The following is a 23,944-nucleotide window of genomic DNA, read 5'->3' as shown; positions in this document are numbered from 1 at the left end:
TGTCATTTCTATATGCATGTTATGTCGTTAGAACATTCTTATTTCAACGGAATTATTTTAAATACAGTATTTAATTATCAAGTAAGAACTTTTTATAACAGACATTTAATACATATACACGAATATGTAATGTGATGAACTTAAGTGTCACTATTAACTCGATGGATCGGTGTTCGGAATAAGACGTTGACAAAACCAGTGACAACGATTATTCTGATTAAGCATTTTTATTGTAATTTATTAAAACTGTAAACTTCCAAATAAGGTCGGCAGCGTGGCCGGTTTGGGGTGGGGCTTGTAACCTATTCGCTCATTTATAAGCTCCGCCCTCGAAGCGGCTGTTGAAGATGTTGAAGCCCCGCCCCCGATTATGTCAACACTGATGACAGAAGCCCCGCCCACTCCACCTCCTGACTCCGCCTCCTCACGTTGACGCTTCCTGGCCTGTAATGAAAACAAAAAGACTTAAATAATAAAAGCAGAAACTCAGACTATCATGAGGTTTCTCATCAGCGAATTGAAAATGAAATGAATTAAATGTCATCATGAAAACTTAAACCTTTAGACGAACAATTATTAGGATCAGTCAGTCCTCTCGTTACTGGATAAAGTCGTTCTTGATGTGACTACTTTATTCATCTTCTAAATAATCAATTTGATACTAAGCATCGACAGTACTGACTCATGTGAGTCACGGTTAACGTGATGGTATCGATTGGGCTCTACAGAAGGGATTTAAACCTCAAGCTCTTTCTTGACGCTCTCGAACTCTTCGGTGTCGTCGATCTTCAGCTCCAGACGAGTCGGTTTCCTCCTCAACATCTTCTGATTTTACTCGGAGGAACCTTCACGAACAAACCAAAAAAAGCTTTTTGAAAGTGTGTGTGGCCTTAAACCGTAGCTGATATATGATCGATGTTTACAATCAATATCTATGAATATGTTCAGAGACTTTAAGGCGCAGCGCAGATACGTGACAGTATTTGTTAAAATAAATCATTTAAAAAAAACTTTGTTGGGATGATTGTTTTTGTCACATGGAGGGTGAACTTAATGAAGATATTTGGAGATAACATAGAAAAAGGGGGAAACACGGTCGTCCAATCAGAGGGTTGGTGGTTCGATCCCAGGCCCGGGGGACCCGCATGTCCATGTGTCCTTGGGCAAGACACTTAAGCCACACGGGTCCTGCAGCTGTGTGAATGTTAGTGACTGATGGGCAGGTGTCTCTGTGTGTGGTTCTCCTGTCAGTGTGTGAATGGATGAATGATGTCATGTAGTGTTAAAGCGCTTTGAGTGGTCGGAAGACTAGAAAAGCGCTACACAACTACAGCCCATTTACTACTATTCCCCCTTCTGGCCAAACCGTTTGCCCGACTACCTACCGACCCCCATAGGGGAGACACTGCAGTCTACCTGATCAATGGGAACAACGTGTGTGTGTGTGTGTGTGTGTGTGTGTGTGTGTGTGCGTGTGTGTCCTGTGACGCATGGAGATGGAAAATGGGTTGTGGTTTTATCTGTTTAAGTTCTGTAGCAGAACCGGATTCAGGGTGGGACAGATACTGCTCCACCTCGTCATACATGCTACATTCTCCAGTGCATCAAACACTATCACCATGTACGGAATGTGTGGAAATCCTCTTTAATGTGACACATTCTTCTGTGTCCATGAAGGTAATAAAGATGTGAGCCAAGGACTTCAGTGGCAAACACACACTGACAGTACGACAAATAGTGCTTTTATTAACAGCCTGGCTTAGAAAACAAGCTCAGTGCCAAACAGACATCTGTGGGATGGTGAGATGCTCCAATATCACTGCTTCTTCATCCAACACGTGGGTCAGAGCGGCAGCAGATTTATCACATGAGACTCCAGGATTCATCTTAGCCGTTAGCCCGGCCGTTAGCCTGATCTGGAGCAGGCTAGCTGCCAAGAATAAATCACCAAGGTTTCCTGTCTGGGTTTAATTCAAACTGCTTTCGTGCAACCAAGTCAAAGCTAAATTCATCAAGGATGACTTTAATATCCAGACTTAATCCCTTATCCTGGTTTTGTGCAATAGCCCTCAGGACACTCAGTCTGATGGTAAACAGAAGCTAAGCTAACCAGCTACGGTCCTTTCGAACGCTTAAAAACATTTCATATAGCTGGAAACAGACACGGTTGCTCACTCACGGTCACGCTTCAACGCGTGTAGTTACCTGACAGGTGTGTCGTTAAAATATGCTCCGGGGATTTTACCTCCTCTCGCATCTGTTGGCTGCAGCTTTGTCAACCGGAAGAACTACCTTTGACCCCAGAAGCAGATCACGTGTTTACATCCGGGTCACATTGCTTAAAGACGCCGTCGCTTCGATTCTCTTAGGTACGTTTTTTTAAATGATGTTAATTCGTCTTTATAAATGTAATGTTTTTAGTTCTCTCAGTCGAACGTAGCGCCTTTCGACTCAGGCCAGGCTCACGTGATGCGTGACGCACCCGTTTCACTGCTTGTTGTGAGCGCTAATGCTAACGCTAATGCTAACGCTAGCCGTGTGAACCGCGTTGTGCTTTTTCTCTTCTCACCACCGATTTGACTCATTTTAGACTTTGTTTGACTTTTTGACCCGCTTGTTGTTCAGAAGGAAAACGAGTCTCTGATTTATTCACTCATCGAGTGAGGAATTAATACTGATGATGGACAACTTCTTAACTTTGAGGAGAACTAAAGAGAAAATGATCTGCAAAGAACTTGTTGAAATGTAGCAACGTTCTAAATAAATAAACACATGTGTTTAACCTGTTTTTCATATAATGCACTGTAGTTATTTTACGATCACGGTGTCTTTATTTCGTTATTAAGGGGTCAGGGTTAGTGAAGCGCTGTGAATACTTTCTATGTTTCCTGTGAAGCACTAAAAGAAATATCTTCTGTTCAGTAAATTTAAAAACCGTTTCAGTGTCTATTCTCAAAAAATGTTTTTATTATTAATGACATATGCGACACCTTTTTAAAATGACCTATTGCAGTTTTATATTTGTATGTTTTAACGCGTCACTTAAAAAAAATGTATTGTCTCATTTCTTAACGTATTTGGGGATTTTATTTAACTTTTTGCAGAGTTTTCTCGGGTCTTTCGTTCTTTAGGGGCCGAGAGCAGGAGGAGAAGAAGTGAATCAAGATGTCGGACGAGGAGGACTCTGCTCCGGCCTCCAAGCGGACTCGCGTCTACTACGGGAGTCTGGAGGAGAAGGAGCGGGAGCGCCTCAGCTCCGAGGGGAGGAGCGGCGATGGCGTGAAGGCCGGGATCAAGGCGGGAAACATCAACATCTCGTCAGGTGCGTCTCGCCGTCCCAGACCACGGCTTGCAGTGCGTGTGACGCGTGAGTGACGCCTTGTTTCCCATGATGCCGTGCAGGAGAGACCCTGGAGATGGAGGAGCGCGTCAGCGAGCGGCAGCAGGACGCGCTCGCCGCCTTCGAGCAGCGGCGCCGCGCCCGTCAGATCACCGTCTCCACGGACGACGCCGAGGTCAAGGCCGGCCTCCGGGCGCTGGGGGAGCCAATCACGTTGTTCGGAGAGGGACCAGCTGACCGGCGCGAGAGGTGGGTCGACGTGGTGCAAGAGTAGAGGGTGCGCCGGGAACCACAAGGTTGGTGGTTCGAGCCCCGGCTGCTCCATGTCCCGTGTCGAAGTGTCCCTGAGCAAGACGCCGAACTCCTAATTACTCCCCCGGCAAAATGTAAAAAGCCACGAGTTAAAAGTGTAATGTAAGTCGCTTTGGATAAAAGCGTCAGCTAAATGACCTGTGATGTGATGGACGATTAAACATCTAATAGGAATGTAGAGAGAGATCATTTTCAGCTATTTAAAAGGATGTTATTGTTCCGTTAATACTCCTGCGGTGTCACAAACATGATGACATCACATCGGAGCTGTGACCTCATCAGCAACAGCTCGCACACAAAAGAGAATCTCAGTAACAATTAGAGATCGCTGATCACAGATCAGTTATTACTCATTAAATGTATTTAACAGTGATGATGGGAAACTTTGTTAAATACAAACCTTCACAATAAGATACAAACACAGAAAATTTCCAAAATACAAACCTTCACAATAAGATACAAACACAGAAAATTTCCAAAATAATGATAGAAAATATTCAAGCGTAAAAGTATTTAAGGCTCAAATGTGTAAAAAAAATATAAGCAAAGTTTACAGGAAACATTTGTCTTCGTGGCGTTTAATAGTGTTTTATTTACACAACAAAAATCAATAGATTTATTTGTTTATTATCTGCCGTGTGTAAAGAATCAAAAATGAATGACGATCAATTTCATCAGAAACCTGAACTTTGTTTGTTTGTGATCAGACTTCGCAGCGTTCTGTCTGTTGTCGGTCCGGATGCTCTGAAGAAATCCAGAAGAGACGACGAGAGAGCCAAGAGGTCCCAGGACGAGGTACACACACACACACACACACCGACACACACACACACACACACCGACACACACACACACACACACACACCGACACACACACACACACACACACCGACACCCACACACACACACCGACACCCACACACACACACACACCGACACACACACACACACCGACACACACACACACACACCGACACACACACACACACCCTGACACACACACACACACACACACCCCGACACACACACACATACACACACACACACACACACCCTGACACACACACACACACACACACACCCCGACACACACACACATACACACACACACACACACACCCTGACACACACACACACACACACACACCCCGACACTCACAAACTTTTACAAAACGTTTCACATGTTCTTTCCTTCTGACCAATCACAGTGCCAACAGACGTGGTACCACGAAGGCTCCGCCTACCTGAAGGATGCTCGCCTCTGGCTGGCCAAATACTCTCTGCCAAGGTGAGTCAGTAACCGACCAATCAGAGACAGAAGTGTGTTAATGTGTGATGAATGAGATGGAAGTTTGAGCTCTCCAAGGACTCCGATTGGTTGTGACTCACAAGCTCCTCCTGTGATTGGTCCGTCAGGGCGATGAAGCGTCTGGAGGCTGCACGCGCTCTCAAGGAAGTTGCCGAGGCAACGAGGGCGATACGGCAGCAAGAGCAGCAAAACAGTCTGAGGGTCAGAATGAGTTCATGTGAATATTACGTCCCAAAGTATATCACAGCACAACGGAGGAATGTCAACTTCTTCTACTTCTGCAGAATCTGAACAACTTCTGCAGTCAGATCGGTGACGATCGACCAATCAGCTTCTGCCACTTCAGCCCCGACTCAAAGATGCTGGCCACCGGCTCCTGGTGACAAGCCCCGCCCCCTTTAGCCAGGACAATACTTACATAATTACTCATGCTGACGTAACGACGAAGCTAATGCTAACATGCTAACCCCCCACAGGAGTGGCCTCTGTAAGCTGTGGTCTGTCCCCGACTGCAGCCTGATTCGCACACTCAGAGGTGGGCGGAGCTTCACGTTTATCTAGAATTAGCATTTATTTATTATTTTGTGTTTTTGTTTCATGAAGTGTGTGTGTATGTATATATATATATGTGTGTGTGTGTGTGTGTGTGTGTGTGTGTATATTAGAATCAGTTCATTAAAATCTCTTAACTGATACCACACCCCTTTTCTCTATGACGTGCCTCCTGATTGGCTGAAGGACACAGCTCCCACGTCGGCTCGGTCGTCTTCCGGCCGCAGGCCGGAGTCTCCATCGACCAATCAGACGTCAGCTTGGCCTCTTGTGCCGCCGACGGGTCTGTGAAGCTGTGGAACCTGGAGAGGTAGGAGGGAGGAGACGAGGAGACGAGGAACGGCACCCTGCTCTTCACACGCTCATTCATGTCTGTCTCTCCCTGGTTGCCGTAGCGACGAGCCGGTGGCTGACATCGAGGGTCACAGCGACCGCGTGTCTCGGGTGTCCTGGCATCCCTCCGGCAGGTTCCTGGGAACCACCAGGTAAAGTGGTGCCGAACCGTCACCTATGCTGTACTTCTGTGTACTAGTACTTACACACCTGTCTGTACTTCTGTGTACTAGTACACACACACAGTACTTACACACCTGTCTGTCTCAGCTATGATAACTCGTGGCGTCTGTGGGATCTGGAGGTTCAGGAGGAAATCCTCCACCAGGAAGGTCACAGCAAAGGAGTCCACGACCTCCACTTCCACCCCGACGGGTCCCTGGCTGCTACTGGGTAAAGTACACACTGTACTACTACACACTGCCTTTCGCAGTAGAGCTGTCAAAGTACTGATGATGAATGTGAAGATGCTCTCGATACCGGAGTTCAATAAACACCTTGTCGTGTCCGTCACTGTGCTGGGAAGCCCCGCCTCCTTCTCCACCAGAGAGCTGGATTTGTGTTTAGTAGCTTTGCTTTCTGGGACTTTTAGTATCAGCTGTGTGCGTCCGTATCGTCTCTCCCTCTGTGACTGTTTGCCGCTCTGATCCAATCAGAGGCCTGGATGCCTTTGGGAGGGTGTGGGACCTTCGGACCGGACGCTGCATCGTTTTCCTGGAGGGACACCTGAGGGAGATTTACAGCGTTCACTTCTCACCCAACGGGTCAGTCAATCAGAGACGAGCACCCTAAATACAGTGTCATCGAGTCACAGGCATTCTAGAGAATTTATATTTTATGTAAATACATTTTATTTGCATATTTTTATCAAATAGTAAAAGTAAACTTTATTTTGTTGATAATCAATATATTCATTTTTGGTAATTTGAGAAATCTAAATGTATTTTGTTATATTTCTGACTAGTTGTGTTTCTGTGTTCTCAGGCATCATCTGGCTACAGGAAGTGGTGATAACACCTGTAAGGTTTGGGAGCTGAGAAACAGGAAGTGTTTGTACACAGTCCCCGCCCACCAGAACTTGGTGTCGGCTGTCCGCTTCCAACGTAAACACATCTCTAACATTACTGTTGTATTTTTATTTATACCATTTCATTTTCTGTTATATTGAATTCACATTTGTTTATTTTTGTAATTTTACATTTATTTCTGTACTATTTTATTTTCGTTTTGTATATTTTAGAATTCTATATAATTCTTTTAATTGACATGTGTACTTATTCTTTTTTTTAACTTAATGTAATATTGTGTTCATGTTTTTTTCTTGTGAGTTGTTTGTGTCTCTGACCGCACTTCCTGTTTGTCTGTGTGCAGCTACAGACGGTCACTTCCTGTTGACAGGAGCTTACGACAACACGGCGAAGGTTTGGAGTCACCCTGGCTGGACGCCGCTGAAGACGCTCGCCGGCCACGAGGGGAAGGTACATACGCTGCTCACCCATTGGTCCTTTCAGAGGCCGCTGCTGATCGGTGGAAACGCATCGGAACTTTAACGCGACACAATTGTTTCTCCTCCAGGTGATGAGCGTCGACGTGTCACCTGACGGGAAGCTGATCGCCACCAGCTCCTACGACAGGACCTTCAAACTGTGGCTGTCTGAGTGATGTCATCATGAGGGGGTTTTATTGGGTTTATGAAACGATATCGTCGCCTGTGTGTCTTTTTCTTTTTTAAATAACAGTTTGGAATTCTGTCTTTTTTTAAATAAAGTTAAGATTGTCGTTATTTATGAACAATATATTCATTTATTCCGGGAGATAAAGATAAATATCTAACTAAAATAGACCTTTGTTGATGGAAAAGGAAAGATTAACAATGGAGATTAACATTAAATAATGTAATAAATATATATAAGTACTGTATATCCATCTGCAAAGCGCTTATCCTGCACACACGGTCGCGGGGGGCTGCAGTCTGTCACCGCCAACTTCGGGCGGTAGACGGTGTAACCTGGACTGGTCGTCAGCCAATCACAGGGCTACACAGAGACACACAACCATTCACACTCACGTTCACACACCTACGGGCGACTCAGAGTCCCAATCGAGCTGATCCCCGGAGCACGTCTCTGGACTGTGGGGAGAACCCGGAGAACCCGGAGAGAACCACGCAGACACGGGACACACAACATGCAGGCTGTGAACGTATATAAACGGCACAAAACGCATACAAACACCCCCCCAACACACGCGCACATGATTAAGGTGGAGGAATGCATGGTGGAGAATCCTCCACCTAATTGATGTGTGGCAGGTTGCACACAACACATAAAAGCATCATAAATAATGTATGAAATAATGTATTTTATTATGCAACGAGCCATTATTGTAAATGTAGAAATATTTCTACACTGAAGTATTACAAATGTGAATAATATTACCAAGATTCATCGATCAAATCCAATCTGAGATTCCAACTCCGAAGCAGCAGGTGGCGCTGAGCCCCACGACATGCGGGTGATCACGTGAGCGGCCCGCAGCGTGACGCGCACATCAGCTGACCGACGGTCCACGGCGGAAAGAAGCGCAGTCCTCCGTCGACCTTCACTCGGCTTCTTTTCCCGCAGATACCGCAGCGCGACATGGCGAGTCAGTCCCAGGGCATCCAGCAGCTGCTGCAGGCCGAGAAGAGAGCGGCCGAGAAGGTGACCGAGGCCCGCAAGCGTGAGTACCGACGGGCCGCCTACGGATAAAGGGGGGGGGGGGGGGTGTCACCGTCACCGTGAGCTGTCGATTCGACACGCACAGTACCGGCGATATAAGATCAAACTCGCACACCTGCGCGTGTTATTAACGAGACGCGCGAAGCAGAAGAAGAAAGCCAAGCAATGACGTCACGGAGGAGCGGACCTGTCGGGGGGCGGACCGAACCCAATGTAGAAATTTAAGAATTTAGAGCTTCTTTCCTTCTATTTTTGCTTTTGAAGGAGCTCTGTGAAACCCAGAGGCACTTCCACATTCACACACTTCCGCTTTTTAAATCGGCTCCCAGGCGGATGACTGAATAACCAAACGCGGTTAGCTAAATCACTTAAATGTTAGTCAGCCATGGAGCATCATGGGATATGGTGACCAATCGATCACGTAATAATCCATATTAACAGATTGTATCATACTATTTGTTTTTTGTGTTCAGGGAAGAACCGGCGTCTGAAGCAGGCGAAGGAAGAAGCTCAGGCCGAGATCGAACAATATCGGCTTCAGAGGGAGAAAGAGTTCAAGACCAAAGAGGCCGCTGTACGCTACTGCATATATATATATATATATATATATATATATATATATATATATATATAATCTTTTATCTCCCAGATTCGTTTTAATATATATTTTTATTTCTTCATCCTGATTGGTTTCCTCCTAATTTGAATTATTGCTTTCTTTGTTTCTAACAAAATGTTTTCAATATTCAATTTAGCAGATTTGTATTTAAACTGTCCCCCCTCCGCCCCTTCAGGCCCTCGGTTCCCACGGCAACAGTGCAGTGGAGGTGGACCGTGACACGGTGGAGCGGATGGCTCGTATCCAGGCAAGTTACCGCGGTAACCGGGAGGCAGTGCTGGGCGAGTTACTGCGGCGTGTCTGTGACATCCACCCAGAGTTCCACGCCAACTACCGCGTGGCGGGCTGAGTCGTAATTCCAAACAGGGCGAGGCCAACAGAGGAGACAGGAAATTTAGCAAAAAATGAGAGCTTTTATTTTGAATATCTGAAGTTCATCTCCTGCTGAGTTCTTGCTTGAAGGGAAGATATTAATAAATGTTGTTACTGTGTTGATGTTTACAGAATATGTTTCTTTAAATCTCTCCCAAATCTAACAAAACAAAGGTTTTCGATCACTTTATCTCTGTGAGGTTTAAGGACAAAATAAGCCAACATGTGGTCAGTTTAAAGTAAAATACAATAATTAATCTAAATGAAGTAAGATTTGATCAGTTGATTGGCTGTTTCCCTTTGTTATCACCTTCATCACAATAATGTGGAAAGGCTTTTATTTTGAAACTTGTTCCCTTTGTGTGACCATAAAACAACTTGTTCTGATGACTTCCTGTTGATTTTTGTGAAGTGATATAATGTGAAATAATAAACTGAATGTTCAATGGCGGAAATTGTGTGGAACTGTTCTCTGATTGGCTGAAATGTTCCTGCTCCTTTGAAGATATTGCAGGGTTCCTTTGGGAGGCCTGTCTGCCTGTTTATCCGCCTGTCTGCCTGCCGTCCGCCTGTCCGCCTTTCCCTCTTTAGTCCACTTCCTCGGTTCAAAGGGTTCTTCTCTACATCAGAGACCAGATTGAAACAGACCGGCAACAAAATAGAATAAAAAGTAAAGAGATAAAATGGGACACTGTTGCTCAATAGAATACAATAGAAAAAGCAAAATACATGTGTAAAAATATGAAGTGTGTAAGAAGTGATAGGAATACCTGAGCTTAATGAATCTAAGATACTAAAGTTATATTAAACATGACATGAGGTGCTATAATTAAATTGATATAAAACATAACTCATTTTCTTTTGTCCCCCCTTGAATACAATGTGAAATGTTTTCATTTCTAAACGAGAATGTTAAATGTTTGTCTCCGTTAAAAGTTATATAATAAGTAATACCAATATGAATAAAAGTTTCTTCTTCCGGTGTTCTTTCACGTGACTCTCTTAAAGCACCCATGCCATCGTTTACGTGGCTCTTACATAGTCCCGCCTCCTACCTCAGGCATCGCCTTCCCATTGGTCCAAACTGCCAGTCGCATCACTTTTCACCCGCCTCCTCTCAGCTCCTCCCCTGAATGCTGCGTAAAGACGTCATGACGCAGGTTAACGGAAACGTCCGAGTAGCAAACATCAGAGAGACGGCGGAGAGAAGAAGTTGACGAGACCAACCACTTTCTTCTTCCTCCTCCTCCTCCTTTTCTTCGGTTTTATTTCTGTTTAGTGTCGTGCTTCGTAGCTCAAACGGAGCGCAAGACTTCCAGGTGAGCTCCGTGTGTTCATGTGTGTGTTACTCTGACCTCTGCTGCTACACGCTAGCACCCGTTTGCTACTGTACGGGGCTCCTTAGAGGAACAGTACGTTGGAGGCGTTCTGCCCCGTAGCCGAGAACAAGCTGCTGGGGGTTCGAACCTGTGCCTGTTTTAGAACCGGACGGTTGGTGTCGTAAATTCGGCTTGTACTTCCCTCACCTGCGGAGTCCGCACTCTCACGTACCCTGACATTTAAAGACCCGGTTTACGTCAGTCTTCAGCCCGGCTCCATGTGTTGCTCCGTGATGAATTGAGAAGAATTAAAGCAAACACTGTTTGATGGTTGAAACTCTCTATGATGTTTGACATGTTTGAAATCATCCATCTGTCCTTTAGTTTCGTCTTTTGGATTAAATACGTTTATGACGGGGATGAGAACAATGAAGTCAGAAGGATTGACCTTAGGTCAGCGAGACTGACCTCGGGTCAGCGGGATGGACCTCGGGTCAGCGGGATGGACCTCGGGTCAGCGGGGTGGACCTCGGGTCAGCGAGACTGACCTTGGGTCAGTGGGATGGACCTCGGATCAGCGAGACTGACCCTAGGGTCAGCGGGATGGACCTCGGGTCAGCGGGATGGACCTCGGGTCAGTGGGATGGACCTCGGGGCAGTGAGACCGCCCTCGGGTCAGCGAGACTGACCTCGGGACAGCGGGATTGAGGCTTTAATAATCAATAATAATAACATCCATAAATCAGTGTTTCCCCCTACCATTATTCAGCTGCTCCGGCTGTGTTTACTGAACCAAGACAAAGCTCCAAAGCCTCAATGACGTGCTGGTGGTGGATTGAGAAGACGTAAAAGTGGACCTGGTTCTGAAGGACCTACCCTCACACCGGTTGCCTGACAGGGCGCCGTCTCTCAGGTTCTTCGTCTCGTGGGACACCGTTGTGGGAGAAGAGAAGCCTTCGTTTCCTTGTGAATTAATGAAGTTCTTAAGCAAAACAAGCAGAGCAGGAGAACCGGTCCAGAACAATGAAGTTGTGTGAGACCGGGACTCTGAAAGCTGGACGCACACCAGAGAGGAAGGACGGCTGACTGGAGATCAGTGAGGAGTTCTGATGAACAATGGAGGAGTCTGTTCTATATGTAATATAAATAAATACATATTTCTATAATGAGAACTGCTTCTGCTTCTGCACACCTATTCTAAGCCATCGTGTGCTCAATGCCGAAGAGCACGCGGCGGGATTCTAACCGACAACCTGCGACTCCTTGAGTCTGCTCAGTTTGACCCGGAACACGGCGCTGAAATCCACCTGAACCGACGCTCGGCACACGAAGGAGAAACTGAATTTGCATCGAGATCTGCAACGCTTTGAGCTCGGGTGGGTCTGGTTGTAGTTTAGGGTTCTGGTCTGGTTGTAGTTTAGGATTCTGGGTCTGGTTGTAGTTTAGGGTTGTGGGTCTGGTTGTAGTTTAGGGTTGTGGTTTAGGGTTGTGGGTCTGGTTGTGGTTTAGGGTTGTGGGTCTGGTCTGGTTGTGGTTTAGGGTTGTGGGTCTGGTCTGGTTGTGGTATAGGGTTCTGGGTCTGGTTGTAGTTTAGGGTTCTGGGTCTGGTTGTAGTTTAGGGTTGTGGGTCTGGTCTGGTTGTGGTTTAGGGTTGTGGGTCTGGTTGTGGTTTAGGGTTGTGGGTCTGGTTGTGGTTTAGGATTGTGGGTCTGGTTGTAGTTTAGGGTTGTGGTTTAGGGTTGTGGGTCTGGTTGTGGTTTAGGGATGTGGATCTGGTCTGGGTGTAGTTTAGGGTTGTGGGTCTGGTTGTGGTTTAGGGTTGTGGGTCTGGTTGTAGTTTAGGGATGTGGATCTGGTCTGGGTGTAGTTTAGGGTTGTGGGTCTGGGTGTAGTTTAGGGTTGTGGGTCTGGTTGTAGTTTAGGGTTGTGGTTCGGGTCTGGTTGTAGTTTAGGGATGTGGATCTGGTCTGGGTGTAGTTTAGGGTTGTGGTTCTGGTCTGGTTGTTGTTTAGGGTTGTGGGTCTGGTTTAGGGTTGTAGTTTAGGGTTGTGGTTCTGGTCTGGTTTAGGGTTGTAGTTTAGGGTTGTGGGTCTGGTTGTAGTTTAGGGTCCTCATCATCATTTGCTTCGATGAATATTTTGCTGGAGTTTAAAGAAGTTCTGTCTGTGGTAAAGAGGGTTTCCTGGTGTCGGCGCGGTTACTTTGTGTCACGCAGCTGCTGCTTCGTGCTGCCAGCGTTCTATTTAAACCAATCAGTGCGACTGAAGTCACGAGGGCTGTAACCAATATTCTATGGAACAAAAAACACGCCGTCTGACTACTGACTGTATGTCGCACGAATGAAACAGCAGATCTTCTACAGCAGCTTCATGCTTTGATTATTTGCCGTTTCGTGCCAATGAAACGTTCCGTGTTTACAGCTCTGCTCGCTCACAGCGTTCGATGTCGGTACGTAAAACCTTCAGGTTCAGTCGCTGCGTGAAGCCCGACGTGTGGAACAAGAATCACGACCGTAAACTGCTCGGACTCTTAATCAGCACTTGTAAATAAATTACCTAATACAAGTAGTTAAGTCTCCTTGTATTAATTTGTCCTGTTATTGACGCGTCTAATGCGCAACCAGATATTTGAATATAATCGTTTTTTTAAGCGAATTTTCAAACGTCCTTTTTGAGCAGTTTGACAGCTCTAGATGTCACCTGCACTCTGAAGGGACACGTGACATCACTTCCGGTACACTGACCCCAGAACAGCGACCGAAGTTCAGCTCCGAGTCAAACGAGGACTTGACTGGTGGGGGTCAAAGGTCAGACACGTAGCTGACTCGGGTTCAGTGCTTGATATCACATTATTTAAAGTGAACCTGAAGGACGTTCAATGAGGGTTAAGTGTGAAATCAATAAATCCCGTCTGTTGTAAATCAGATTTTGTGGCGTTGTCATGGTGACATGTGGCAGCAAAGTGCTGACCCTTCATATTTAAACACTCCACCACTGACCAGGTGAGGTCACGGAGTCCTCGGGGGGGTCAGAGGTCATTGGGGCACTGGGAGGGGCCAAAGCTCTCTGCCTGAAGCCGTGTGATTAGATCTGACCTGAGACCTGCTGAACACCTGACAGGAGCACGTGAGCTGAACTGATCCTGAACTTACATGTGGGTTCACCTGTCATTGGGTGTCAGACTCCTCCCAGCTCGTTGGAGAAGACGTGTGCGAGCGCCTGATTGGCCAACGTGGAGCGTGTGATCGGTTTTATGGTCTGTGACTCGCTGTCCTCTCCGTCTCTCTTCAGACGTCTCCAGTGCTCGATCGCCCCTCGCTCGCTGCAGGTAAGACCGTCTTCCTTTTGACCCGACTCACCTGAAGGGCTCTCAGGTGAGACTGAAACCAGCCAATCAGAGGAGAGGAAGGCCGTAAGAGGCAGACGGACAATCTAGCTAAACGTTGTGAATGAACGTCTGGCATTAAACAAATCACGATCGAGTTATTGATCAGATCCAACAGAGATGATTATTGATCTCAATGTGCTGCAGGTATTGTTTCACGTAGTACACGTTCGATTTCAGATCCATGAACCACTGAATATTCATGTGATGGGATAAAATAAAAGCAATAGTCTTGCAGCGACTAAATCTATTCATCAATTGATTATTTCCGATCAATATGAACAAATATAGATGTATCTTTTTATTACATCAGCTGGTTGAGGACAAACAACATATGGACAATATTTACCAAGTTACATTTTATCTCAAAGTGATGGCGACTCGTCCAAACACACAAACAGGAAGTCAGTGTTGCCGACGGCGATGGCCAACCTTTCCTGTTAATGTCGCTCTGATCTAATTGGCCGATGTCAGACCGCTGCCGCGGAGCGCTCTGATTGGCTCGCCCGGCCCCGTAGCCCCGGGGCCGGGCGAGCCAATCAGATTACTGAAGGGGGGGCGGAGCGTCTGGCTGTAACCACGGTTACGATCTCCCGTGCTCAGTCTGCGTCTCTCTCTGGGTGAGTCGGCATCACTTTTGAGGTAAGAACTGATGTTTATTGAGGATTAAAGACTAGATGACGATCCGCTTTTCTCTGAGCTGATTGATCGCTGATCGGCTCTGTGAGCTCCCAGATGTTCAGACTTCCGTCTCCGCTTTACTGTCACCGGAGAAAACCGTAAAACATGAATTTTCTCAGGCAACCTCTGCGGCGTCTGTTTTCCATGATTTCTACATGAATTTGTCTGCATTTATTCTGGAGGAACATTGGAGAGCGTTAAATCTTCAGGACGCTGACGTCCCTTTGAGTGACGTCAACATGCGTCTCCTGCCTGCGACTTCTGCTGGTTCTGACCCGGAGGAGGAGGAACGGGTCACTTGTGTCTTCTCCGTTCTCTCCCCACCACAAACGCACAAGTCCATGAATTCCCTCAGAAATCATAGAATTAATACGAATGAAAGCATCATGGGAAATGTAGTTCTACAACCTTGTAGTGATTGAATGGATCAAGATGATCTTGTGACTTGCAGCCATGAACCACAGCGCCATGGACCACAGCGCCATGGACCACAGCGCCATGGATCACCATCATAACACCATGGCTCCGCCCACCTCCGGCGGACACGACCACGGAGGAGGAAGCGATGGAGGACACGGGGGGATGGTGAGACGTTCATTAACGCCACGTGTTCCATCATTCTACCATGGAAATAGCAGCATAGTGGCCCAACTGATGCTGCCATGCTAATGCCGTAGCCACATGTAGCGTGCCGCTAATGCACATGTTTACATTGACTAGGTGATGACCTTCTACTTTGGGTGCAACAACGTGGAGCTGCTCTTCACCGGCCTGCTCATCAACTCCCCCGGAGGTGCTTATTCATTTCCTTTGAGAGCATCTATATGTTCACATATTGTTACTGTTCCCTCCGCCCCGTGTCAATGTTATTCTCCTGTGGTCCAATCAGAGATGGTCGGGGCGTGCATCGGTGTCTTCCTATTGGCCGTACTGTACGAGGGGTTGAAGATGGGCCGCGAGACGCTGCTGCGTCGCAGTCAGGTCAACGTCCGCTACAACTCCATGCCGCTCCCGGGGGGGGACGGGACGGTGCTGATGGAAACGCACAAGACGGTCGGGTAGGTGACTAACGCTAACAACGATGCATACACAACAGGAAGTGGTGACGCGTTAGCGACGCGTAGCGGTAACTGAAATCACGGTCATGTGATGTAAATGTCATGTGTTCACTGTCAGCTCAGTGAATGACAGTCGTTGTTTGGACGCGGCAAAACTTCCTGACGGATTTAAGTCCCGCCTCTCACAACTCTCTATCAGGTAACTATAGAGTTCAGGTCCGGGTTCTGGTCTCTGTCCTGGTCCAGGTTCTTTACCTGCTGTTTGGGGTGCTCTAATCAGACCAAATGGCTGATTGATCAGTTTTGAGTTTGCATCATTAACGTTTCTGATTGGAGCATCTCAATTCTTCCACCAAAGGAAGTCTTTAGCAGGAACTGGTGAAATGATCTGTAACTTGCTAACCCTCAAGCTAATTATAATGCTAACATTTATTTCACACATGTGTTTCAAAACGAAATGTTAGACATATGTGGACTATAATGCTAACGCTAACTCTGTTTTTCTGAGTTTTGATACGGTGGATTAGCAATGATGCTACACTACAGACACAATATACAATGCTGAAACTAACCGTGTTGTGGAGGTAAATTAAGTGTTTTAACATCTGGAAGGGACGGGGTTGGGAATTGAAGCTAACAACTTGTTGACACGTTGCAATGCTAACCCCAGCAATAAAAGCTAACACTGCTACTAATACTTGATTACCTATTTTCAGTTTTACATTAAATTGTACCTTATTTCTTTTTATGGAATTATAGCTGACGTTAAAATTAAGTGTGTTCATGCTGACGCACTAATAGTGATTACCGACTGCCACGGCGGCACGTCTGCATTGGAGTATTTAAGTGTGTGGGTGTTAATGCTAAATATGCTAATATCTTGTTGATAGCAACATTATCTAAGAAGGTAATGCTACAAGTGATGCTAACCCAAAGTCTTGTCCTCTCAGGCAGCGGATGCTAAGCCCCGCCCACTTCCTGCAGACCCTGTTGCACATCGTCCAGGTGGTCGTCAGCTACTTCCTGATGCTCGTCTTTATGACCTACAACGCCTACCTCTGCATCGCCGTGGCAGCCGGCGCTGGCATGGGCTACTTCCTTTTCAGCTGGCGGAAGGCGGTGGTGGTCGACATCACCGAGCACTGCCATTAGCTAGCGCGCTCGCTAGCGCTCCAATCGGGACGTTTAGAGTTTTGCTTATTACAATCGCTGAGATGCTAACAAACACCTTTGCTTCACGTTAGCCAACGTTTGCGCAGAAAAAAGACGACACTAAATTGCAAGCGTAACCTGGTGACCATGGTAACGCGTCGTAGGTTAACTTGCACACTAACGTCTGTAGTTAACACATCCGACTTTTTTCTGAGTTCCAGCTTCTGATCACCTCAGAAGGTTCTGATTGGCCAAATCGCATCATAATGTCTCATTTCCTTTTTGTTGCCATGACAACTGGCAGATCAGTGCTAGCTGCTGTTAGCCAAAATGTTAGCCTACGTAGTTTACATATACACTTCTGTCGTTAGTTAGCATAGTTAGAGGAGCCATCAATCATTTAAAACAATTTCTAACGTTCATTTTAAGTATCAGTTAATACATGTTTTAGGAAAACATTTTCATTTTTTTATTTCAATGAAATGATAAAAAATAAGTTTAGATTTGTGTTGCTGTTTGTTAAACATTTGTCCACTAAACAAAGACAGATTCATCAGATTTACTTTTAAAGAAATGTAGGTTAAATCTCAGCCTTCAAAATGATTACATCATTTATTATATTTTAAGGGCATGATTCCTCTTGGTGTTCCAGCTAGCCAATCACAATTCAAATGTTTTAATTGCCGTTCTTCTACTTTTTTTTAAAAGATCATGAAACTTGAAGCTGCTTTTTGAGTCAAATGCAACTTGAAAAGCCTTTTGTTCGCATCTTTTCTCGGCCACCGTCGGCCTTAAACCGACAGCTGCCTTAACGCGGCCGACGGACGTCCTGTTCTAAACCGCCCTGAGGCCGGTGTGGATCTGTAGGTGCTGCTCCTCTCTGCTCACTTGATAATAAAATGTATCAGTGGAGGTCGGATTAGTGACGAGAGACAACGACCGGTTCTTAACTGATTCACTTTTAATTGACCTACACTGATATCATCATTATTTATCTGGATTCTATTTGATTGGCATTGATTCAGACCGACAGGTGGGTGGGGTTTACCTGCTGGACCAATTATCAGAGTGTTGTTACTGGATTTTTACTCTAAACTACATTTTAGACGTCCACTTCCTGTCCAACTGGTCTGAATCTGGGTGTGAATCTGTTTGACGTTGTTAAAATGAAGTTGTCTTTCTGGTTTGAACTGTCTGAAGGAAACTGTTTGTCCGAGTATTAAAGTGTCTGAATGATGTTTTAATTTTCACAAAAGCTGGAAACACATAATAAAGGTTATGAAGAAACTCGTCATCTCGTCTGTTCTGAGAGAACCTCAGACAGCAGAAATGTATTTAGTGTAACATGTTTGTTTATATTAGTATTTTACTGTAAATCTCTTAATCACCTTTGCAAAATGTTCCACTCACAAAAGTACATTTCACAGCAGAAAATGAATCAGACTATTTGGATAATATAATAAAATCTTCTGTTCATCATTCTTCATATTCCCTCATTTTTATTTAAAAAAGAACACGATAGAGAAACAAGGAGGTGTTAGGGGCGTGGTGGTTAGGGTGGGGGGCGTTAGGGGGCGTGGTGGTTTGGATGGGGGGTGTTAGGGGGCGTGGTGGTTATGGTGGGGAGTGTTAGGGGGCGTGGTGGTTAGGATGGGGGTGTTGGGGGGCGGGGTGTTTAGGATGGGGGGTGTTGGGGGGCGTGGTCGTTAGGATGGGGGTGTTAGGGGGCGTGGTGTTTAGGATGGGGGTGTTAGGGGGCGTGGTGTTTAGGATGGGGGGTGTTAGGGGGCGTGGTGTTTAGGATGGGGGGTGTCAGGGGGCGTGGTGTTTAGGATGGGGGGTGTTAGGGGGCGTGGTGGTTCGTGTTACAGGGAACTTTGTGTTGGGTGGAATCTGGCGCCCCCCCGTGGACTGACGTGCAGGGCTGTAGTGGAGGGTAAACGTACGTAAACGCCGTTTACTGATAACATAATGCAATATAGCCAGGACAGCCTTACAGAGTCGCGACGCTTTGTGTTGCGTTGCTTCGCATCGCGTCGAGGTCTGTATGATCACAAAATTCAGAGTTTACCCACCTCTAATTTTACCACTATAGCACTGCTGACGTGGTAGTGTCCCGTCCCACCAGGGTCCCTTTGTTGACATCTTATTAAAATGTGTAACTTTACTTTGAGTATTTCAAATGTTGGTGTTAATAGTTTAAATATCTGAGTACTTTATTACATTATTTGACGTTATGTTACGTTACAGACTTCCGGTGCTGTTGTTCTTCTGAGCAGTTGGCGGCAGTAACGAGCTGTAACCACCAGTCGGCCGGAAGTAAAGAAGAAGAGCTTCCAGTTGACAGGTGGATGTTGTTTTGCTGTGGGTCAAATCAATCGGGGCGAATATTCCTCCATTAAACCATTCCTCCGGTTATTATACCGGGACGTGAATGAGCTCTGATATCCGTCTACCGGATCTTAGTCACGGTCCTTCCGCTGTTCGTCCCGCGCACCGACCCTCTGATGGCCTCCAGGCGGCCGGACAGCTTCGACGGGCTCGGCTACCGCGGCCGCGACGACCCGCTCTACGGAGCGAGCTACCCGGTCAGAAGCGCCGGAGGCCCTGCGGAGCTGCAGCACCACCACTGGGTCAGCACGCCGCCGGACATCCCCGGCAGCCGCAACCTGCACCACGGAGAGCGGACACCTCAGCATGACGACCCGCTGGGAGAGCGTGGAGATCCCGGAGGTGCCGCGGGCTGGGATGCACCGCAGCCCGGCGTACCGCCTGCCGGTGAGTCGGTGTGGTGGAACCGAGAATTGTTAGCTAGCAGCTTGAGAAAAGTTAGCTAATCATGGCAGCAGTCTAACGGCTGAATATACAACTCTAACGTTAGCTAGTTAGCAGGCTAATCCTACAATGGGAAGTGACCGTAACAAGCTAACGGCTACATAGCTAACAGCAGGTGTCTAACTAGCTAACATGTCAGCAAGAAGCATCTAAGTTTTATTCTTTCATATATTACTTCAACTTCTCCCCTTTGTGTGTGTTATTGATCGTATCACATGAACCTGTGTGTTGTTTCTTGCAGAGCAGCTCAATCGATTTGCCGGATTCGGAATCGGACTCGTTAGGTTTGAGAAAGATTCTTACTAATACTGATTATATTTTGTTTGATTCATTTTAAGAATAGTCGTTTATTAAATGTCTTACCGTCTGAATACACTGAATACATTACAGAGCTGTCAATCATCATCATCAGTTCTTAACTAGTGTGGAGCTTCTTTCTGTAAATCAATTTGTAAATCAATTAATTTCAAAATAACTGTCTCTAATTAAACCTCTCACTGCCTGTGTCCCCGTCCCTGTGTCCCCGTCCCTGTGTCCCCGTCCCTGTCTGTCTGCAGCCTGTTCACTGAGAACGTCCTCGCTCATCCCTGCATCGTCTTCCGCAGACAGTGTCAAGTATCGTCTCTCGTTCTTATCAATAACTTATCAATAATTTACCAATAACCAAAATCTGAGTCTCATCAGCTAAATGTAATCTCATCTGCTGAGATGTAAAATATTAATGATTTATTCATTATTATTATATTTGCTCTTTTTTTAAGTGTAATTCTAAAGAAAATAAGTATTGGACTTTAAACACAAAGTTAAACGCATGACTAAATCGTTTGTGATGTCAGTGCGGTTCGTGCCCTCTGATTGGCTGTCTCAGGTGAACTACCACGCCCGCTGTTACCACCTGACTCCCTTCAGCGCCGTGGCCGTGATGTACAGCATCACCAAGGCTCAGGTACCCACACCCAGAAACATCGGCTCTGCCTCAAGAAAAGACCATTTACATTAATAACACATTGTTACAAATATGTGTTATCAAGGAAATATTCAAATTGAAATAACAATGACCAATATAAATTGAATAATCAGTAGTTTTAATAGAATCTGAGCTGGGAATGTGTCAGTGAGCATGTGTTGTTGTTGTTGTTGTTGTTGTCAGGGTCTGAAGGCTCTCTGGAAGGGGATGGGCAGCACCTTCATCGTTCACGGCATCACACTCGGAGCCGAGGGCGTCATGAGCGAGTTCACACCGTTACCACGGTAACTACCCGCAGTCTGTGGCGTCGTGCACTAACACGTAGTGTCGTTGTAGTGACACGTAGTGTCGTTGTAGTGACACGTAGTGTCGTTGTAGTGACACGTAGTGTCGTTGTAGTGACACGTAGTGTCGTTGTAGTGACACGTAGTGTCGTTGTAGTGACACGTAGTGTCGTTGTAGTGACACGTAGTGTCGTTGTAGTAACACGTAGTATTACAGTAGTCTCATTGTAGTATTTTGTCTCTGCAGGGAGCTTCCTCACAGCTGGAGCTGGAAACAGCTGGCTGGACATTTACTGCTTAAAGGGTCCGTCCACTTCTTCTAGTACTTCTACTTTATCTCAGGAACTTCTTCCACTGAATGAAAGTCTCTCTCTCTGTGTTTGTGTCTCTCGCCCGCAGGTTAACAGCCGTCGTGGCGCTTCCGTTCTACTGCGCCAGCCTCATCGAGACCGTCCAGGTGATTATTGATTATTCCAACGAGAAAAACGTTGTTGCACAGAATCCTTTTCACGCTTTCATGTCCGCTGCAGCACCGTTACCATGACGACATGCATTACCCAGCTGTTTTTACCATGTGACCTTTCATCATTAGCGCCTAACAATGCGTCGACCTCTCCCCAGAGCGAGATCGTGCGTGACGAGTCGTCGTCCGGGCTGCTGGACTGCGTGCGTGAGGGTCTGACCCGGCTGCTGGGCGTCGGCGCTCCTCACAGCCACCGGCTGCTTCCTCTCGGCTCGCTGCTGCTTCCCGCCGCGCTGCACGCCATCCTGCGCTACGCCGTCGCCGCCTCCGTCCAGCGGGCAGCGCTGTGGTTCCATCAGCGCCGCGGGAAGCAGCGCGCCAACCCGTCCAACCCGCTGGACGCCTACTTCCCCGAGCTGGCCGCGGCGTGGGCGGGGTCTCTGGCGGCCGACGTCTTGCTGTTCCCCCTGGAGACGGCGCTGCACCGCCTCGGCCTGCAGGGCACGCGCACCATCATCGACGCCACTGACGGCGTGGTCGCCGGGGGCAACGTGGGCAGTCCGCTGGTGCTGCCCGTCAACACGCAGTACGACGGCTTCCGCGACTGCCTCCACGCCATCCGGCGCAAGGAGGGCGCCGCCGGGTTCTACCGCGGCTTCGGGGCGCTGACGACGCAGTACGCGCTGCACGGAGCGCTGCTCGCCGCCGCCAGGACGCTGCTGAGACTGCTCCTGCTGGAGGGCGGGGCCAGCTAGAGGCGTTACCATGGAGACGCAGCTTCACTTCCAAAGTAAAGAAATTCTCAGTTTGTCTTCAACAAGAAAGATGTTAAAAAGCTGTTGTGACAACGTGCCGTATTATTGATATAACGACTCCACTTCGCCTCGTTCAGTGGCTCTTTCCTGCCAGCCCGTCATATTGCGTCACGTTAAGCCTAGCTTAGCACAAAGAAGCGGGGGGGACGGTTAGCCTAGCTTCATCAAAATATAAATAGATCCACCAGATTCTCATGTGGACTCGTCCTGATGTCACTTCAGACCAGACGTTGTGGATGTGTGTGTTGCCGTGGAAACCGTATCACTTCCTGTTCCACATGTACTGAGACACATTCAAACAGCATCAGCTCATTTGAAAATGTGAAGCCATTTTTATTTGTATGAAATTGTAAAAATGGAAAATCTATTAGAGGCTATATGTGACCTATAAATATCCAAATATAATCCAATAACGTTAATGAAGAAGAAATGAATCAGTTTAATTGGGGAAGGTGAAGGTGTTTATTATTATTTCAAAATGTCTGCAATTCAATTGATATTATTATTGATATTAAGTTTTTTGAAACATTTGAATTAAATGAAAGTTATTCAAGTGTTTCGTCTTTTTAAAATGACCGAGTCGGCACTTATTCATGTTTTGTTCTATTGTTTGTTGTAAATGTTTAAATGTTGCACTTTGTGCCCCCTGAAAAATAAAATCTAAACTTGAACTTTCACTTGAAATAAAACAAAATGTTCTCAGTGGAGATGATTCTTCTGGGTCAATTTATTTCCAAAATAAGTTCAATAAACCATATTTCATCTTTTAAGATGAATCTATGGTCCATACAGGCACGTGCACAGGTAGACACAGGTAGACCGCCATGGTGCTCAAGCACCTGCCCTTATGCCCCGGATGAGAAAAGTCCAATGCTTTCTTTAATCATCAATATCTAAGAATAAAAATTACTTTCTGTCATCAATTCCACCCAAATGTGTTTTGAGTTAGACGGTTTTGTCTGTTTTTGTTATTCTGCCTGTTATTTAATCAATTTGAGTTAGTTTGTTAATAAAATGTTTTTATTTAATTAGTATTGTAGTTAATGAATCATTTTGGCGATGGGTGCCCTTTTGTTTTGGTTTGAGAACCTGCCCTGCAGAATGTCTGTAATTCCAATGTTATTTACGATTATGTTACATTACATCACAGGTCACTTACTTTACACTTTAAACCTGTGGCTTTTTCACATTTTGCCCAGGGAGCAATTAGGGGTCAGGTGTCTTGCTCAGGGACACTCCAGGGCAGCCTGGACTTGAACCACCGACCTTGTGCTTCCAGCTCACCTTCTCTAACCCCTGCACCACGACGACCCCATCATTTTATTATATTATATTTCCTTCACGTTTGTTATTTAAATGAGTCCCATGAAATAACATACTTATTTTAAGATAATTCATCACTACCCAGTTTAGATCAAATAAATATGTA

At 46.3% G+C, this 23,944-nt stretch overlaps 5 protein-coding genes across 15 annotated transcripts; 4 read left to right on the top strand and 1 right to left on the bottom strand.

The window, feature by feature from the left end:
- Positions 1 to 211: 211 nt before the first annotated feature.
- Positions 212 to 2,364, bottom strand: cdc26 (cell division cycle 26 homolog). 2 transcript variants are annotated; one of them, XM_040197545.2, is made up of 3 exons: positions 2,246 to 2,364; positions 742 to 845; positions 212 to 444 (listed from the first exon to the last, which is right to left on the bottom strand). In XM_040197545.2, exons 2-3 carry the CDS (start codon positions 820 to 822, stop codon positions 241 to 243), a joined length of 285 nt encoding a protein of 94 aa, XP_040053479.1. In that variant the 5' UTR covers positions 823 to 845; positions 2,246 to 2,364; the 3' UTR covers positions 212 to 240. The 2 variants fall into 2 exon arrangements, with proteins under 2 accessions (XP_040053479.1, XP_040053478.1); XM_040197544.2 differs by having other exon boundaries at positions 2,206 to 2,335.
- Positions 2,289 to 7,629, top strand: prpf4 (pre-mRNA splicing tri-snRNP complex factor PRPF4). Of its 2 annotated transcripts, none has more exons than XM_078088558.1 (15): positions 2,289 to 2,369; positions 3,132 to 3,322; positions 3,403 to 3,589; positions 4,360 to 4,447; positions 4,861 to 4,940; positions 5,069 to 5,162; positions 5,246 to 5,340; positions 5,438 to 5,496; positions 5,700 to 5,823; positions 5,909 to 5,998; positions 6,117 to 6,239; positions 6,503 to 6,610; positions 6,831 to 6,949; positions 7,218 to 7,324; positions 7,422 to 7,629. In XM_078088558.1, the coding sequence occupies exons 2-15, from the start codon at positions 3,166 to 3,168 to the stop codon at positions 7,506 to 7,508; spliced, it is 1,518 nt and encodes a 505-aa protein (XP_077944684.1). In that variant the 5' UTR covers positions 2,289 to 2,369; positions 3,132 to 3,165; the 3' UTR covers positions 7,509 to 7,629. The 2 variants fall into 2 exon arrangements, with proteins under 2 accessions (XP_077944684.1, XP_077944683.1); XM_078088557.1 differs by having other exon boundaries at positions 2,299 to 2,369; positions 3,105 to 3,322.
- A 546-nt stretch (positions 7,630 to 8,175) lies between these two features.
- Positions 8,176 to 10,012, top strand: atp6v1g1 (ATPase H+ transporting V1 subunit G1). Its single transcript, XM_040197539.2, has 3 exons — positions 8,176 to 8,567; positions 9,040 to 9,140; positions 9,361 to 10,012. Exons 1-3 carry the CDS (start codon positions 8,486 to 8,488, stop codon positions 9,532 to 9,534), a joined length of 357 nt encoding a protein of 118 aa, XP_040053473.1. The 5' UTR covers positions 8,176 to 8,485; the 3' UTR covers positions 9,535 to 10,012.
- A 671-nt stretch (positions 10,013 to 10,683) lies between these two features.
- On the top strand, positions 10,684 to 18,632 carry slc31a1 (solute carrier family 31 member 1). 8 transcript variants are annotated; one of them, XM_040197514.2, is made up of 7 exons: positions 10,684 to 10,876; positions 14,167 to 14,203; positions 15,393 to 15,526; positions 15,662 to 15,734; positions 15,831 to 15,999; positions 16,118 to 16,198; positions 16,950 to 18,632. In XM_040197514.2, the coding sequence occupies exons 3-7, from the start codon at positions 15,395 to 15,397 to the stop codon at positions 17,149 to 17,151; spliced, it is 657 nt and encodes a 218-aa protein (XP_040053448.2). In that variant the 5' UTR covers positions 10,684 to 10,876; positions 14,167 to 14,203; positions 15,393 to 15,394; the 3' UTR covers positions 17,152 to 18,632. The 8 variants fall into 8 exon arrangements, with proteins under 8 accessions (XP_040053448.2, XP_040053449.2, XP_040053450.2 ...); XM_040197515.2 differs by having other exon boundaries at positions 14,167 to 14,249; XM_078088548.1 differs by having other exon boundaries at positions 10,709 to 10,876; positions 14,057 to 14,203.
- Positions 18,633 to 19,322: 690 nt separating this feature from the next.
- slc25a46 (solute carrier family 25 member 46) lies at positions 19,323 to 23,222 on the top strand. Of its 2 annotated transcripts, none has more exons than XM_040197449.2 (8): positions 19,323 to 19,929; positions 20,228 to 20,270; positions 20,544 to 20,601; positions 20,855 to 20,932; positions 21,137 to 21,237; positions 21,485 to 21,541; positions 21,637 to 21,694; positions 21,859 to 23,222. In XM_040197449.2, the coding sequence occupies exons 1-8, from the start codon at positions 19,659 to 19,661 to the stop codon at positions 22,453 to 22,455; spliced, it is 1,263 nt and encodes a 420-aa protein (XP_040053383.1). In that variant the 5' UTR covers positions 19,323 to 19,658; the 3' UTR covers positions 22,456 to 23,222. The 2 variants fall into 2 exon arrangements, with proteins under 2 accessions (XP_040053383.1, XP_040053384.2); XM_040197450.2 differs by having other exon boundaries at positions 19,433 to 19,929; positions 20,233 to 20,270.
- Positions 23,223 to 23,944: the final 722 nt, after the last annotated feature.

The sequence above is a fragment of the Gasterosteus aculeatus genome, chromosome 14 (assembly GCF_964276395.1).
Source record: "Gasterosteus aculeatus chromosome 14, fGasAcu3.hap1.1, whole genome shotgun sequence".
NCBI lineage: Eukaryota > Metazoa > Chordata > Actinopteri > Perciformes > Gasterosteidae > Gasterosteus > Gasterosteus aculeatus.
The sequence above is the reverse complement of the archived record's forward strand: the minus strand, read 5'-3'. Positions and strand labels throughout refer to the sequence as shown.